The sequence below is a fragment of the Dermacentor variabilis genome, chromosome 10, assembly GCF_050947875.1.
Source record: "Dermacentor variabilis isolate Ectoservices chromosome 10, ASM5094787v1, whole genome shotgun sequence".
Lineage (NCBI taxonomy): Eukaryota > Metazoa > Arthropoda > Arachnida > Ixodida > Ixodidae > Dermacentor > Dermacentor variabilis.
In genome coordinates, this window is record NC_134577.1 from 84,443,222 (window position 1) to 84,458,877 (window position 15,656).

The window sequence follows — 15,656 nt, forward strand, 5'->3', positions numbered from 1 at the left end:
TCTTAGTAGGAGATATGAATGCGTACATGCAGGATTTAAACGGGTATGCTGATTACAGCGGTGCTCTAGTGCTGGATCTGTGCGATGAACAGAATGTTACGGTTGTTAACAGAGAATAAGTGTCGTGTACAGGTACTGTGGCAATGCAGAAATAGGCAGCCATGTATCGTAGTCAGGTATCCAACCAATAGCACTCAGAATGTCTAAAAATGTTTGAAGAGCAAATAGCAGAGATCGCAACAAACATAGAGAAGAAAGTGGTGGCTTTTCCTACAACAGTCCGGGAATATAAGGAACCAGTAGGTGTTATGCAGCAGGAAATAAAACAGACACGACAAAAGAATTGTTAGATTGGAGAAAGGAAACCACATCAGTAGTGGAACAAGAAAATAAAGCAAGCTATAGAAGAGAGCAAACAGGTGTCAAGGGATCATCGAGAAGCCAATAAGTTGGGATTCACGATGTAGAGGTGCTCCCTATGTGGAAAAAATACCGAGAAAAGAAAAGCATGGTGAGTGAGCTCATGGAAGAGAATTAAATGTGCAACTGAAAGTTGGGTGCATAATATTTGCAAAAGAGACAAAGGCACCCCAAAATGATTCTGGAACCATATAAGAGCACTCGAAGCTCCAACTAAATATTTATAAATAGTTGTGAGGGATGAACACTGTAACATATCCGAAGGAGGCAAACAGTACAGTACATCACATACATTATTAGGGATAGCTGAGGCCTGAAATGAAGCGTAGTTCAGACTCAAACAGACCCAGCAACAGCAGAGAAGCCTGAAAGATCAAAATTTAGCATTGAAAGCTTTTACTGGAAAAGAGCAGAAGAAAATGTCCAGAATAGCATGGCAGCAGGACCCGATGAAATCCCAATACAGCTAACCAAAAACCTCTGTCAGAAGTGCAAGGCACTGCTATCTCATGTCATTGAGCAAGTGATTAGAATGAAAAAAATTCCAGTTGGTTGGCATGAAAGCAATATGAACCTCATCTACAAAAGTAAAAGTGATAAGGATAAGACAAGCTCATACAGGCTTGTTACAGTAACGTCAGTGATATATAGATTGGCAATGCAAGCCATAAAATTAGAACTGTTGAAGTGGGTGGAGAAAAAATGATGTGTTTGGGGAACTACATAATGGGTTAGACCAAGCAAATGCTTAGAGGATAGTATGTTTGTACTAACTCAGTGCTTAGAGATTTAAGTAGCTCAGAACAGGCCTTTATCGGTTGCATTTCTAGGTATTAAAGGAGCCTACGACAACGTAGACAGGGAATTGTTACGAGATATTCTTGAAGGCATAGATTACGATTTCGTGGAGCTGTTGAAAGTACAAAATGTAATGAAGTTGTGGAAATTCATGACGGACTGAAGCAAGAATGTCCTCTCTCTCACCATTGTTGTTCGTGCTTTATATTAAGGGCATAAAAAGACGACTGGAAAACAGCGAATTGGGGTTTGATTTATCCTACATGCATAATGGACAAATGGTTCAACGGAATGTCCCCGGACTGATGTATGCAGACAACATAGCTCTGCTAGTGGACAATACAGCTGATTTACAGACACTTTCAAATTTCTGTGGCATGGAAGTGACAAATCTAGGCCTTAAGTTTAGCACAGTGAAGCCAGAAATTATTATGTTTAATGAAGAGAAGAGCAGTAACGTGGTGCCAATTCAACAATGTCATACCCATAGTCAAGCATTGTAAATACCTCGGCGTATGCATAAATGATGAAACGACTTACTCAGGCACCCACCAAGATAATCTGAAAATAAAGGGGAAGTGGAATGCAGCAGTAGTGAAACGTAGAGCACTTTGGGGCCACATTAAGTATGAGGTGGTGCGTAGCATCTGGAAAGGAGTAATGGGGCCATCGCTAACATTCAGAAATGCCATTCTATGCCTAAAATAGGATATCTTGTCAGGGTTAGATGTTAACCAAAGGTCAGTAGGCCGATTGACTTTGGGAGCCCACAGGAAAATCACAAATGAGGCAGTGCAGGGTCACATGGGTTGGGCTTCTCTTGAAGTCAGAAAAGCGCAGAGCAAAATAAGTTTCGAAGGAAGAGTTGGGAACATGGATCAAAATAAATGGGTGGCTAAGGCACACAAGTACCTGCACCTGAAAAGCGTGGATACAGAATGGAGGAAGAGGTCGAGAAAGTTGGCAGCCAAGAACAGGGTAATTGAAAGTGTAAATAGACAACTAGAAGTCATCAGAAACAAAGAGAAACAGACAATGGATCAGATGCAAAGAATGGGGAGAAAGAGTTTGTAAGGGAAAATCTGCATGATAACACAAAGGGCAGTGCCTTCCTATTTGAAGCTAGAGCTAGTTGCCTCAGGACAAAAACATACCACAGCAAATATTTGCAACAAAATGGGGTATGTGTATGCTGCAGCAGAAATCCAGAGACCACTCGGTACATTCTAATGAAATGTGAAGGGATTCACCCAGTGCGACTCGTAGGTTGCGTACACCTTCCCGAAGCGCTTGGATTTATAGTGGTTGGAAGCATCAACCACTCTGCAGTCGAGAGAGGCAAGAGATGTTTTTAGAGTACTGGCGGGAAAAAAAAAATCGGGAAAGAGATTGATACGACCGGATGCATTAAGAGACATAGGCAGCGGTAAAGCCAGGTAAACGAGTTTTGAGGATGAGAAAAAAGATTAAAGAGACGTATACAAAAGTCCTAGAATGAAGAGCATGTGTAGCATACCTAACTCAAGCACGCTAGGTGATGATATGTCACTGCCCCGTTTCAAAGAGGATGCCAATAAATCACCATCGTGAAGTAAGTTTTGGGTGAAAGGAATCCAAATCATGGTGACTTACTTCAGCATTACTGGGACCATCATGCAATAATAAGTCAATAACTTTGTGTCTCTTGAGACGAGAGACTTCAGCATCTCAGAGTCGCTTTGGCGCAGTTGAAGTAATGCTTTTAACATACACATCCCAGTGGGAATCATGTGGCAAGGTTAAACCTAAATATATCTAAACTCGAAAACCTGAGTTAGGGGCGGGTCATCAATAGTGTAAGTTTTATTTCTTTCTAATTATTGTTAATGTTGCAGCTCTTTATACATTGTGAGCCATCTGCAACTCCTGATACCAAATGGAGGCACACTTCAGAGCATTATTTAGGATTTTACTATCGTTATTAGAATTGATGTTGTGGTACAAAGTGCACTCATCTCTAAAAAAAGAAAAAGAAACCGATAACATGACATTTGGAAAGAAAGTCATTTATGCATATAAGGAATAAAAAGTGGCCCAGGTCACACAGAATGTCGAAGGGGCTAAACTGGAGGCATCATTATTGATTTGTACGAACCATGAGTGGTTAGTGAGGTAGTTTTTCAATCCTTTCAACTATGGGACCGTCTGCTAATACCAGCTGAAGTTTCTTGTTTAATTATGTAGCTTTTTCCGTTGCACATGGTGAAAGGCCTTTGAAAAGTCTACTCTATCTGATTTTCATTGTTCTTACTTTGAAATACATCATGTGTTATCTCTAGTAGCACTGTAAAAAGATTTCAGTGGAAAGATTTGTGAACATTGCATGAACATAGCCAATAACCATGCGGCACTGACAATCTGTTGGCCTGGAGGCAGAGTGGGCCGACATGATGACAGTATCATGGCGCTTGTTCGTGGTGTTCTGATTAGTGAACTCGTTTGAAAAGCATTGTGTCAACTATAACCTCTGGGTGTCGGTGGGTCCTAATGAGGGTGTGGGTGGCTGTCATGCTTTACCGTATAAACAAAAAAAGAAAAAAGTATCTCGCAGATACTTATGTTACACATGAGTGACAGTAGGGAATCAGCTTTGTGCGTCATCATTTAATGATTGTTTATCAAAATCCACATGTACTCGTCTTTGCACAGTTACCCATCAGTTCTCTACCTTTCTGTCTTTTGCTACCTCTGTCTCTGCCTACCTTTCTATCCATCTCTCTCCCTGCCCCTGCACTATCCGTTGTTTGCATCTGTTTCATCTTATCTGATATTGCAGTCAAGCCCGGTTGTGACATACAGGCTTGTGCACAAAAGATAGATATATCAGGTAATTCAGTCGACCCATACTTGCCTATAACAATAATAAATGAACTTTTGTGATGTGTTCATCATATGCAAATTGGGGGAGGGGGAGCCAGAGCTGTTATCTCTGAAGGAGAAAAGAAGCAGAAATGAATATTTATTCAGAACAATACTTTGCGTAGTAGGCACTAATTTTTGCTTGGGCCTTGCACAGTTTCTCAGCATTACTAAGAATGGCAGTCTCAGTGCGTGAGATTATGTTGGCATGCTCCAGTCCACACCCGTTTATGGCTTTAGTGCACTTTACACACTTTATGCATTCACTTCATCCGGGCTTGTTACAGTCGAATTTAACTGTACGATGCTGGTATACTAGTAAGGCAACAACACAATTGTAGTCGGTGCACCAAATGTGTGATTAATTATACTACATTCTGACCAGCGTATGTGGAAGTGGGCATCAAGTACCATCATCAAAACAAACTGCACCATACTGTTGAAGGGACCATTGCCTTGTTACGGGGACAAATGCACCTCTGAGGTTCAAGAATCCATGCAGGTATATCTGTAAACTTTAGTTTTCTGTTGATCGGTCTGCTCCCAAATCGTTGCACACTTTCATTCTCACACAACCTTTTACTTTTTGAGAGAGATTGAAATAATGTGATGTCGTACAGCCTTGTGGCAGCCTGCCCAGTGCTTATTGACATGGTGAATATTTCTTATGCCACACATGCCGGACTCATTTGGAGGAGCAAGCACGGACTTGCTGATGTCTATGTGGTAAAGCAAAAGGGTGCCTGAGCGATATCTCCCAACTGGGACATGCCATTATCTGTAGAGGTGGCAATAGCTCTAAGTGGCTGCAGCGTGTATAGTTATAAGGCGAGGCATCTATATGATAATTCCTGGGATTTTGTTGTCCATCCGGTTAGCCTTTGTGACCTTTAGTGCTGCCTATGTGTGTGTACATGTGTGTGTGCAAGATCTTTCCTCATTCACTCTGCACTCATGCATCAGGTGTTGTAGTACTCCAGATGGCGTTAGTTCCTGTGTGCGCTCTAGTCTAGGCCATCTGTGCTGGGGCTTCCCTTGCTTGCTCGTGGTTGACCAGTGGCTGTTTGTTCCTGATCGCCTTTTGAATCGCTGCCTTCCTGTCACCGTGCAGCTGATCCTGCTTTCTCGGGTCAACAGCAGCAAGGATGATGGACACACCGTCGGCAGGGGGTGGTGCACCGAAAGAGCCCGCACAGCCGCGTGTGCTGAGCACAACGTGCCCCGATGAGGCGTGCTGTGCGCGCCTCTTCTTTCCGTCCTACGACCAGAGTGTCGAGTGCCCCCAGTGCGGCCAGCGCCATGACCGGACAGCCCTGCGTGACGTCCAGGAGGTGTCCAACCCGGGCATCGCCTTCCACTCGCTCATCCGAAACATCCTCATCAGTGAGCATTTACATTCCTCGGATGTTGTGAGCTTGGGAAGGGACAGCTTTGTTCGCGGTCATTTCATAGTGGCCTTACACACTAAAAACAATCTTGCACTCTTAGGGGTTTATCTTGGGCCCAAACAATGTCCATCTTGTGCGCCTAGAGCTCCTAGTAAGTAAAGATTCACTTTAGGAGCTCCTATATAAACCCATGGGAACAAAGAAATTGTTTTCCCTTGGCAGCCTTTGTACAGATTTTGATTAAGCTTACTACATTGAAAAAAAAAACAAAAAAACTTGCATGCCTGAATCATGCTGCATTTAACCCACAAAAGAAGAGAGAGAACCAAGGGGCCAAAGGAATAAGATGAGGGGGGCAGTCTAAGTAGAATAATATGGTGGAATACATCCGTTAGTATTAAGTTGTGTTTCCTTTAGTTGTGTTGATAAGGAACACTGCATAATTTGGTGCAGCCCATCAGGATGTGGGTTACATACTTTGTCGGCGAGACTTCGTCGCAGCGCATTATCTTCACTGGCAACCAAGTGCAAGATGCATGTCTGCATGTTGTGTCCCCCCCGTCAGCTCCTCTCACCTCATTGACGCACTGCTCAAGGAAATGACCACGTGCTGTGAGGAACTTTGGAGACAGGATCAATCAAGGTGAACCTGCAGCTATCGACAGTAGAAGAGCTTGTTTTGGCACCCTTGTGCCGTGGTTCTCAGACAGAGCATATGTCAGCGGAGAAGGTGAGCCACGTTTTGCAAGTTTTTGAAGCGCAGCAGTGGCCGATGATGCAACAAAGTTTGCTTATGGCAGCACTAACCGAGTCTTTGAAAAATAGAAAACCAGTGCTGGATATGGTGGAACCTGATGTTTTTGAAGGAGGCTCTGAAGACCCACAACATTGATTATGGTATTATGAGTGTGCTTCTGACAATCACGCTATCCAATGAAGAGAGAGTACGGAATATGCAACTTTACCTTGTTGTCACTGCCAGAAAATGGTACGATCTGAAGATCCTGGATCAAAAGCCAGCATATTGGGAGAAGTGGAAACACAGCTTCCTGGTGGTTTTCCAATGCAATCCATTGTAGAGATGGGAGTTGGCGCTACGCTTCAGACACACACATGGCTCTCTACTAGAGTACTGCCTTGAGAAGTGTCGCCTGTTACACATGGCAGAGCCTGAACTCTCATCATTAGTCTTGGTAACACTGGGACTCTCTGTCATTATTCGAAGGCAGGTCCAACTGAAAGCCCCAAATACAATAAATAACCTTATGCGGTGTCTGAAAAATTTACCAGTGGAACCAGCACAGGAAAGTCGTCCTTGGGGAGAATTTCTCGTGGACAGCAATGAGCTCGTAGAACCTTAGTCGCATATATGGTCAATCAAACTTGCAGGGAGCCTTGGGAACAACTTTTTGAAGTCCTCGAATTGCTACTCGAATAGTCCTGGTAGCACTCCTCACATTTCGATTGTCTGCAAACCACACACAAAACTGAGTAAAGACAACCGGCCTCTCATGAAACTGCCACAAAAGTGTACTTGGCATCTTCTAGCTTACTTTATGTCCCTGTCAAGATGATGGGGTTGAGATAAGTGCACTTGTGGACAGTGGAGTGTCCATTGTCAACCATAAAATAATAGACAGCAGTCATCTCCACAGTAGGAGGACCCTACGTGTCCAGGGTTACGATGGGGCAGTAACCCCCCACAATGATTGGGGGGTTTGTGGTGATTGAACGTCAAGGACATTGTGTAACGAGTGACGTGTTGGCAATACCCGACTTCATCTATGACTTCCTTTTGTCTCGCCCTGACATGAAAAAGCTAGAGATAAACCTCTGTTGGGATGACAGGGTTTTTGTTGAAGGAAATACTAAACTGATGAAAAGCGCAGGAACACCAAGCTGTCTAAGGTTAGTTCAGTGAGAAGAGGACATCAGAGCCAAGTATCCGGAGCTTGTATGCATACAAGACAATGCTCCGGCAATGAACTCACATGCAGTTCCCTTTGAATTTACAGACAAAACCATGGTTCAGAAAGTCCCATACAGTATGTCATGAGAGAACAAAAGCTTGGTTGAAAAAAGAGCTGCAAGCAATGTTGAACGTCGACATCCGACCATCACTTTCACTATTTGCTTCGGCTATAACTATTGCTCCTAAAGGTGATGGGACTTTTAATCTTGGCACTGACTATAGGATTCTAAACCACCAAACAGAGTTAATACCTTTTCCGATGTCAAAAATTGATACTATTGTCAATGCTGCCACTGGTTTTCATGGATCAACCTCTGCAAAAGCTTTTGGCAAATTCCCTTGACAGAGGAGACCAAAAAGTACACTGGTAGTCAAATATAATCGACTACCTTTTGGATTGAAGAATTCCCCACGTGGTTTCAAAGATCATGAATGGCATCCTGAAACCGTACTTCGGCAGCTTTTGCAATGCTTATATAGATGCTATCATCATTTTCTCGAAGACAAAAGAAGAACATAAAAGTCAAATTTTGCAAGTTCTGCATGCCCTCAGCCTCGCACATCTCAAAGTAAACTTAAAAAAAAAGTGCATTCTTCCAAGAAAAAGTGGTAGCTTTAGGAAGGCCATTTCACGGCTGTAGCCAAAGCACAAAGCAAGAATCCATTAAAAGAATTCCAAAGTTGGTGAAGCCTTTTATGACGTACATTCCCTGCATGTCTTCCTAGGCCTCTCTGGATGCTTTAGGGCTTTTATAAGAGACTGTGCAGTCAGGACAGCATGCCTCACACGACTAATGCAGAACAATGTACAATCCCTGTCGAATGACAAGTGTGAAAGTGCCTACCATAAGCTAGTAAGGCTTATGGCATCTGACCCTATACTCCGCATTCCTGAATTCTCTCTACTGTTTGTGTTGAACACTGATGCATCCTATTTTGCAACTGGGGCAGTGCTCTATCAGAAACTCTCAAGCCAACCTAACCACCAAAGGCATCCTGTGATGAGATACTACAACTGTACATTGAAACCTGCAAAGCTGATCTATGCCACCACCACCACCGAGAAAGAAGCACTGGCCATCTTGAAAGCTGTTCAGTGTTTCTGAACTTACCTAGAGTGAGGTAAATTCACACTTTGCACTGACCATCAGGCATTGATGCACCTTCTTGGTATGGCACAATCGTGAATATGCATTGGAAAGTGTATTAACTACCTGCAACAATTTGATTTCATTGTTTCACACCGCTGTCGTCCGCTGCCCACCAATGCAGGTGCCTTGTCCAGATTTCTTGTCCCCAAAACAGGCAAACACCTGGAACAGATAAATTACATGAAGCTGTGGGAAGGCACAGAAGAAATGAGACATCGATGGAAAGTACCACGTGCCACTGACAATGATTCCGAAGATCCTTCACCTTTACCATGATACCCCAGAGTCAGATGGTCATGATAGGTTTTGGCACACGGACAAGAAACTATAAAATTGGTTTACATGGCCAAGTATGAAAGAAGACATTAGCAACTAGTATGTATTGACATGCCATGCATATGAAGTAAACAGTCAAGTTCAGACAGGCATCATGATAATCCCGCAGCATTAGTGAGTGCAGCTAAAGAAAGCGGGTGAAGGTGTCAAGAAAACGCAAGTGTTTCTACTTTGCACAGACGGATGCGCCAGAATTATTACAGCGAAGGCAGGAAAGGAATACACCCACAGCATCATTGCTCTTCTTCAAGACGGTCGTTTTAGAAATTGTACGAAGACTGCAGTGTGTCACAATGGGGCCTGCCTTCTGTAGTGCTAAGCAAGTGAAGTGGACTCAAGATCACGGCGTGACTGTCAAATTTTGCTTGCCCTACCACCCTGCTGCAAAAGGCCTTGTGGAGCCTGCCATCCATGATGTGAAGCAATTTATAAAGGCTGTTGAATATTATGCTCCGAAAAAAGAAGAGAAGAAGTGAGAAACGAGTGTGGAGCTGAGCGCGCGCCGGCATTTTTTTAGTTGTTTTTACAAGCGTCGAATAAAATAAGACGTTCTCTACTTCGGCTCCGCTTCCTGGTTTTCAACAAAGACGTACCCACAGTTTGCAATGGGGTGGAAATTCTGCCTAGAGGCAGCATTTGTGCTATAAGGCGCCATAACCATTCATACGCAAGTGGCTTGGGGTGCAGCCCTCTTTTCGCCATCTCAGGAGTCGCGCCGACACTTCCTGCGGATTACGAGGTGGTTATCCTGGGCAAACTTTCATCTTACCAAAACAACGAAAAGCATGCAGGAGAAGGAAATCTACAAACAATGCACGAAGAGAAACTTGGGCGGAAGGTGCAACGACGAAATACCACACATAGAGGTTGATGACAAGGTCCTAATCAGAAAAGGCATTGGAGCTTCAAATGTGAAATTTGACGGACCCTTTCCTGTGGTAGAGACTGCATCACAGCATAGCATCTTGAAGACCATATGTTATCTGGAAGCCTCTGGTAAAGAAGAGTGCACCTCCATCAATGTTTACTTGACTACACCAGGAAGTGTGAACAAAGAGTGTCAGGAGGATGAAGCATACTGCATTTAAGCAACGAAAGAACAGGAAGAACCAAGGGGACGAAGGACGAAGATGAATGGGGCATTTTAAGTAGAATGAGATGGTGAAATACCTCTGTCAGTATTAAGCTATGCATTTCCTTTTGTTCTATATCTAAGGAATGCTACAATGCCAATAACTGCACCTATATGAGGTGCAGTTATTAGTTTGTAAGCTGTACCTATAGTAAATATTCCATATGCATAGTGATCTGGCAACACTGATCACGGCCGCCATCTCGGAGTTGTAGCAGCAAAGCGCCTGTGTGGCCTGTATGTTGTGCGGCTTGGTGATTGTCGCAGTGATGCTATTCAGGACTCTAAAATGCAACAGTCGCCTTCATCTTCCATCAATTCGTGAATGAACTTCACTGTGCCCCCACGAATCAATGGAGCCACACTTGCTGGTTTTTCTGCACTTGGATGTCTGTCCGGGCAGCGCTATCAAAAGGTGTACTGCTTTGAAATCAAAACCTTTGCCGAGCCACTTTTCACAGTGATGTGCACTTTTAATGTGAACGAAGTGCCCCAAACAATTGCTCATACGCTCTTGACTTTTTTACTGAAGCTTCTAAAACAACTTTGCATTACGTCACAGCCCCCTAGATCCATTGTCTCATATGAGAAATTGGAGCACTGGTACTATTGATACTCACACAAACTGCCATGTTCAAGATGTGTGCGCTGGTTCTTGTACCATCCGCAATGTTCATGGCACACATGTGAAACAGTGCAATAGTTAGGTAAGCTGGGAACATGTGTTCACATTGCATGTGCCGTTGCAGTATTCGATTTTCTTGTGTAGGACATGAGGAAAGAAAAAAGGGAGGGCACTCGAAGAAAAGCAGTGTACTCTGGAGCTTCAAGCAAGACTCTTACTTGGCTATTTGCCCTCCCCCAACTCCCCTAAAAAAATTCTTTAAGATACTTTCTTTGAATTGTGTGTTGCAATACGCCAGTAGCCTTACATGAAGGTTACACTGTAGACAACTGAGGATGTGGTTAGCTTCATTAGATAAGTTCCACCATCTTGCAGGCAACCTTGTGCCCAAGCATGGCGAGGACACCATCAAAGTGCGCGGTCTGTCCAACTACCACTGCAAGCTTGTCTCGCCACTGCTCACCACGTATGGCATGGATAAGCAGACGGGCAAGGCCCGGCTTCTGTCGGAGATGGGCGCGGGCGCCTACTTTGACTGCAGCGTGCTAGCCATACGTGCCTTCCGCATTGACCCCGAGCTGGTGGACGTGGCAGGCTATGGCAAAGACGTGTCGGGGAGCCTGTCTTACCTGCGTGGCACCCTGGCCCTGGTGCGGGCCCACAACGACGGCGAGGACCGGCTGCTGCCGGTGCACGTGGACGGGGACGGCCACTGCCTGGTGCATGCCGTGTCGCGGGCCCTGGTCGGCCGGGAGCTCTTCTGGCACCCGCTACGCTGCCACCTCAAGCGGCACCTGGAGGAGCACCTCACCAAGTACAAGGTGTGTGTGCGTGTGTGTGCGTGTGTGTATGTGTGTGTACATGTGTGTGTGTGTTTGTGCATGTTAGGTGTCACATATTAAAGCTATCATTAAGCCTGCCTGCACCAAGTGTTCTTTAAATGGAAGTGGAGGTATATGTGTGTCCTGTGCAGAAATTTCTAACTCCCTAACTTCATCCATATGTCTGAATGAGTTGAAGGAAAAGAAGGGATGAAAACGAAGCAAAGATTTGGCTTGCATCACACGTGAGAAGCCACGTGCCAGGAGGTCTTTGGAGGAAGTCTGCCAGCGTGGCAGAGGTGTGGTAACAGAGATTATGATGTTCAGGATGTGAGAGTCGTGGCCCGCCAAGTTTCTGGTCCAATGTCACTTCAGGCTCTCCACACCTGGACACATTGAGCTTCTCCTGTAGCCTGCAGTTAACGAATGCCTTCCATCGTGGGCTGACCCTGTGTCTTCAGTGTCGTGCCTGAGCCCTGGGCGGTTAACATTCAGCTATTACCTCTCTGCACCAAATTTTGCACTACACTGACATCCATCTGTCTCCACTGGCATCTGAGCCCATCTCACAGTGCCTGTGTACAGTCGACCGGCCTTTAAGTACTGCGTAAGCAGCGATTGGCTGGCCAGTCAGCACCTAACCGCATGAAGCAATGAGATCAGGGCATGTGCACCAAGTTCACTGGAAGCTGTCATCTCCGATAAACCAGGGATCTTGTACAGAGTTAATCATGCCATGGGGCTGTGTCATGCTGTTGGAAAGAGCCTAGCAGCCGAAACTTGTGCTTACGGTGAACTTAGTGCGCAGGCACTATTCTTGCTGCTCTCGTTGCTTCGCGCCATTAGAAACCACTGACCGGCTGGCCAGTCGATGCTTACTAGGTAATGTTAAAGACTCGGTCGACTCTACATTGCCTCTCCAACTCGGCAAAACGTTTCTCTATTTGCAAATGTGTGGCTGCGGTAAGAATACGCTTAGTTTTGACCACAGTTTGTTTTTGCAAGTTGTGTTTATGCGTGTTCCTATTCTTGCGCTGTCTTTTCTTATGTTCTCTTAATAGTTGAGCGCTTGTTCGTGTAGATCAGCCTCATCATTCATGTTTGTTTTCATTGCTTTCCCGGAAAAGTGCATGCACTATCAACACAAACTTGACACACTTCATTACAAACCGCCAGGTCGTTATGACTGAAATTTGTATTTTCAGTTTAATATACTGCATTTTTTGGCATTATTATGGCTAAAGCCTTGGATGGTTCATGGCTCGAAAAATCCAATGCCCGCCGCTATGGGACAAAAATTCATAGGAAGTCAAATCCTCTACCTTTGGTGGGAGTCAGACCCGCTTGGAGATACAGTAAAACCTCATTAAACCATACCCGCTTAAACAGTAGTTCCGTTTTAAAAATAGTACAGTCAAATCCCCGACTCAGCGGCCATTTAACATAATGCATTTTGTATCCTCATAAACCGTACAAACTTATTGCGTACATATCAGTTACCACGTAGTGTTTCCACTTTTCGTTGCGAAAACACCGCGGTGCGTCATCTCCATCAGACGGCCCGGCAGAACAGCAAGCCTCAAAGATCGGAACAACGGCCTCCAAGCGCCCTGTGCGTTTGCACGTGAAGCCACATCAACACCAACATCGTTTCAGTGTCGTCAGAGAGCGGTGTTGCATCGTGCCAATTTGGTCGTGCAAGCAAGGACTCGCGTCATGCTCAAGCTCGCATAAAAAGACGCTGGGTGCTTAGCATAGAAAAAAGATTAGACATTGTGCATGCTAACGAACGTGACACGAAGAAGTCTGCGCTGGCACGCGACAGGGCTCTGCTGTCGACAATGGTGTGTGGCATTTGGAATGCGAAGAAGTTGCTCGGCAATGCTGCTGCGACCGCAAAGAGATGTTGGCTACGAGGTCCGACTTTTCGCCATCGTTGCCTCTGTTGTTGCCAAAGTGTCGCCTAGTGACAGTGATGAGGATGACAGCACGGGTGATTTAGGCCTGACAGTGGCAGAAGCTGCGAGTTATGTCAGCCTCATGAATGCAACACTCGTGACGAGAACAGCAGCCTGCAATGAAAAAGGCGCCCCGTGACTTCTGCAGCGCTACCGTGCCCGCGCACAGAAAATATGCAATGCCAACGAGGAATCTGCCATGCGAGTATTTGCAGAGAAGAGGGGGCTGGCTGAAATGCTGCCTCACTGCTTCAGTAAGTTTGAGGCCGCTGTCGCTGCTAGGCCGCTGCGGCTTCAAACGAAAATAACACTTTTGTCGTGCGAAATGAATAAATACTGCTTGTTTTTTCCCTTTTCATCGCACTCTCTCCGAGTTCCGTTTTTGACAGGTAAGTGGTCGATCTCATGCTATTTCGGTTAAACAGTACTACCGTATAGCACATACTTTTTCCGAGCTCCGACCAACTACGGTTTAACAAGGTTTCACTGTATAGGTGAACTGGTCGTATTTCCAAGTTGGATTCCAATTGACATCATGAAGGTTGAGAGTTAAACCCATGACCTTTGGCTTTAATTAAGGTGAAGTTAATTAAGGCACTCGAACCCACAACCCAACAGAGAGATATGGGCGAAACTGCCATATCTCGAAGTTGGATTCCAATTGACATTGCGAAGGTCGAGAGTCAAGCTCATTACCATTAGTGTTAATTAAGGCAATGTTAATTAACTATTTCCCTACCACACCCATTGGGCATAATTAGGCCACTATTGATCGTGTGAAATGCCGCTTTCGAGGCGTTATGCGCCACTAATGAACACACTGTGCTATCGGATGTGAAGGAGAACTATATTTTTGTTTTTTAAGCAGTTCGCTTTGTTCCTGTCAGGCAGGGATTTTTGAACGCGCTCCGAAGTTTTCGCAATTGTCAAAGTAGAAAGCAAAAATGGCCGCCCACTATTGATGGTTTGAAACGCCACTTTGGAAACCTTCCACACTACTCATGGACACTCTGCACCATCGGACGTGAAGGAGGAGAACTGTGTTCTTGTTTTCTAAGCAGTTTGCCGTTTCCCTGCCAGGCGTTAATTTTTCAATGCAGTCCAAAGTTATGCGATAGTCAAAGTAGAAAGCAAAAATGGCCGCCTCTGGGGGCGGCGCGCATGCTTAGAAAGATTGCAGATCTCCTAATTATGTTGCATCTGTGGCTGATTTGATCGATGCATCAAGCAGCAGCAAGTCTGAGGAGGCTGCCTTTTCGTTGGAATTCAACCCCGAGAGCAACGACGACGCAAACCAGCCCGGAACATTGGCGGCCACAGCCCGGCACGCCCAACTGTAGTGCTTGCAGTTAAATTTTTGTAATGGAATACCTGGTCAATTGAAATTTTAATTTTTTCGGACATAGTGCCTATTAGACGGCAATACATTTTGTATACCTCATAATCTGTCACATTTTTTTTTTGTAGATACAAGCGTGTCTTTACAAACATTGCAATTTTATCCCACAATCTTGGTTCTGGCAATTTATATCTTTTTTATGACATCTCGTTAATAAAACTTTATGCATGAGAAGTGTATTCATTCTGCTTCTTTTTTAAGTATTGCATAAAACATTGAGTGCAGTAGTTCCGTCAGAAAAAAGAATCTGATTTAACCTACAAATAACACCTATTTTTCCCATGGAAGGGAAAAAGTTAAGGCACAGTTAATTAAGATAGAGTTAATTAAAGCATTTGAACTCGCAACCTTTGGTCGGAGTTGAACTCGCAACCCTTGGTGATAATTAGGGCAAAGTTAATTAAGGTGTACTTAATCAAGGCACTCATACCCACAACCTTGGTGGGAGAAAACAAGTAATAGGAAGTAACAACAATGCACTCAAGTGGCAATGTCAAGTAATGTAGTGCATGTCTCGTGAGTATGCAGACTTTCGCCTTGATCCTCTTTACCCTATGCTAAAGTCTTTCTAAAATTTTTCCCTGCAAATACCATATTGCTTTGCCGCGATGTTGGGTGCCAGAGTGTGCAGAGCAAGGAGAGTACAGCATGGCATGGTTTTAGAATGTTTGGGGGACACAGTGACCAGCCTCGTACTCCTTCATGTGTCGCACAGGGTATGTTAAAGGGGCGGTCCTTGAGAGTGCCCTAGATGCAGT

General features: G+C 44.7%; 1 protein-coding gene across 2 annotated transcripts in view; it reads left to right on the top strand.

Annotated features, from left to right (window-relative positions):
- The window catches only part of LOC142560756 (deubiquitinating protein VCPIP1-like), a 72,137-nt gene that overhangs the window by 3,283 nt on the left and 53,198 nt on the right, over positions 1 to 15,656 (top strand). For both annotated transcript variants that reach the window (XM_075673076.1, XM_075673077.1), the window contains exons 2-3: positions 5,228 to 5,499; positions 11,096 to 11,541. In XM_075673076.1, coding sequence (XP_075529191.1) covers positions 5,262 to 5,499; positions 11,096 to 11,541 — 684 coding nt within the window. In that variant the 5' untranslated portion in view covers positions 5,228 to 5,261. The remainder of the gene's footprint in view (positions 1 to 5,227; positions 5,500 to 11,095; positions 11,542 to 15,656) is intronic.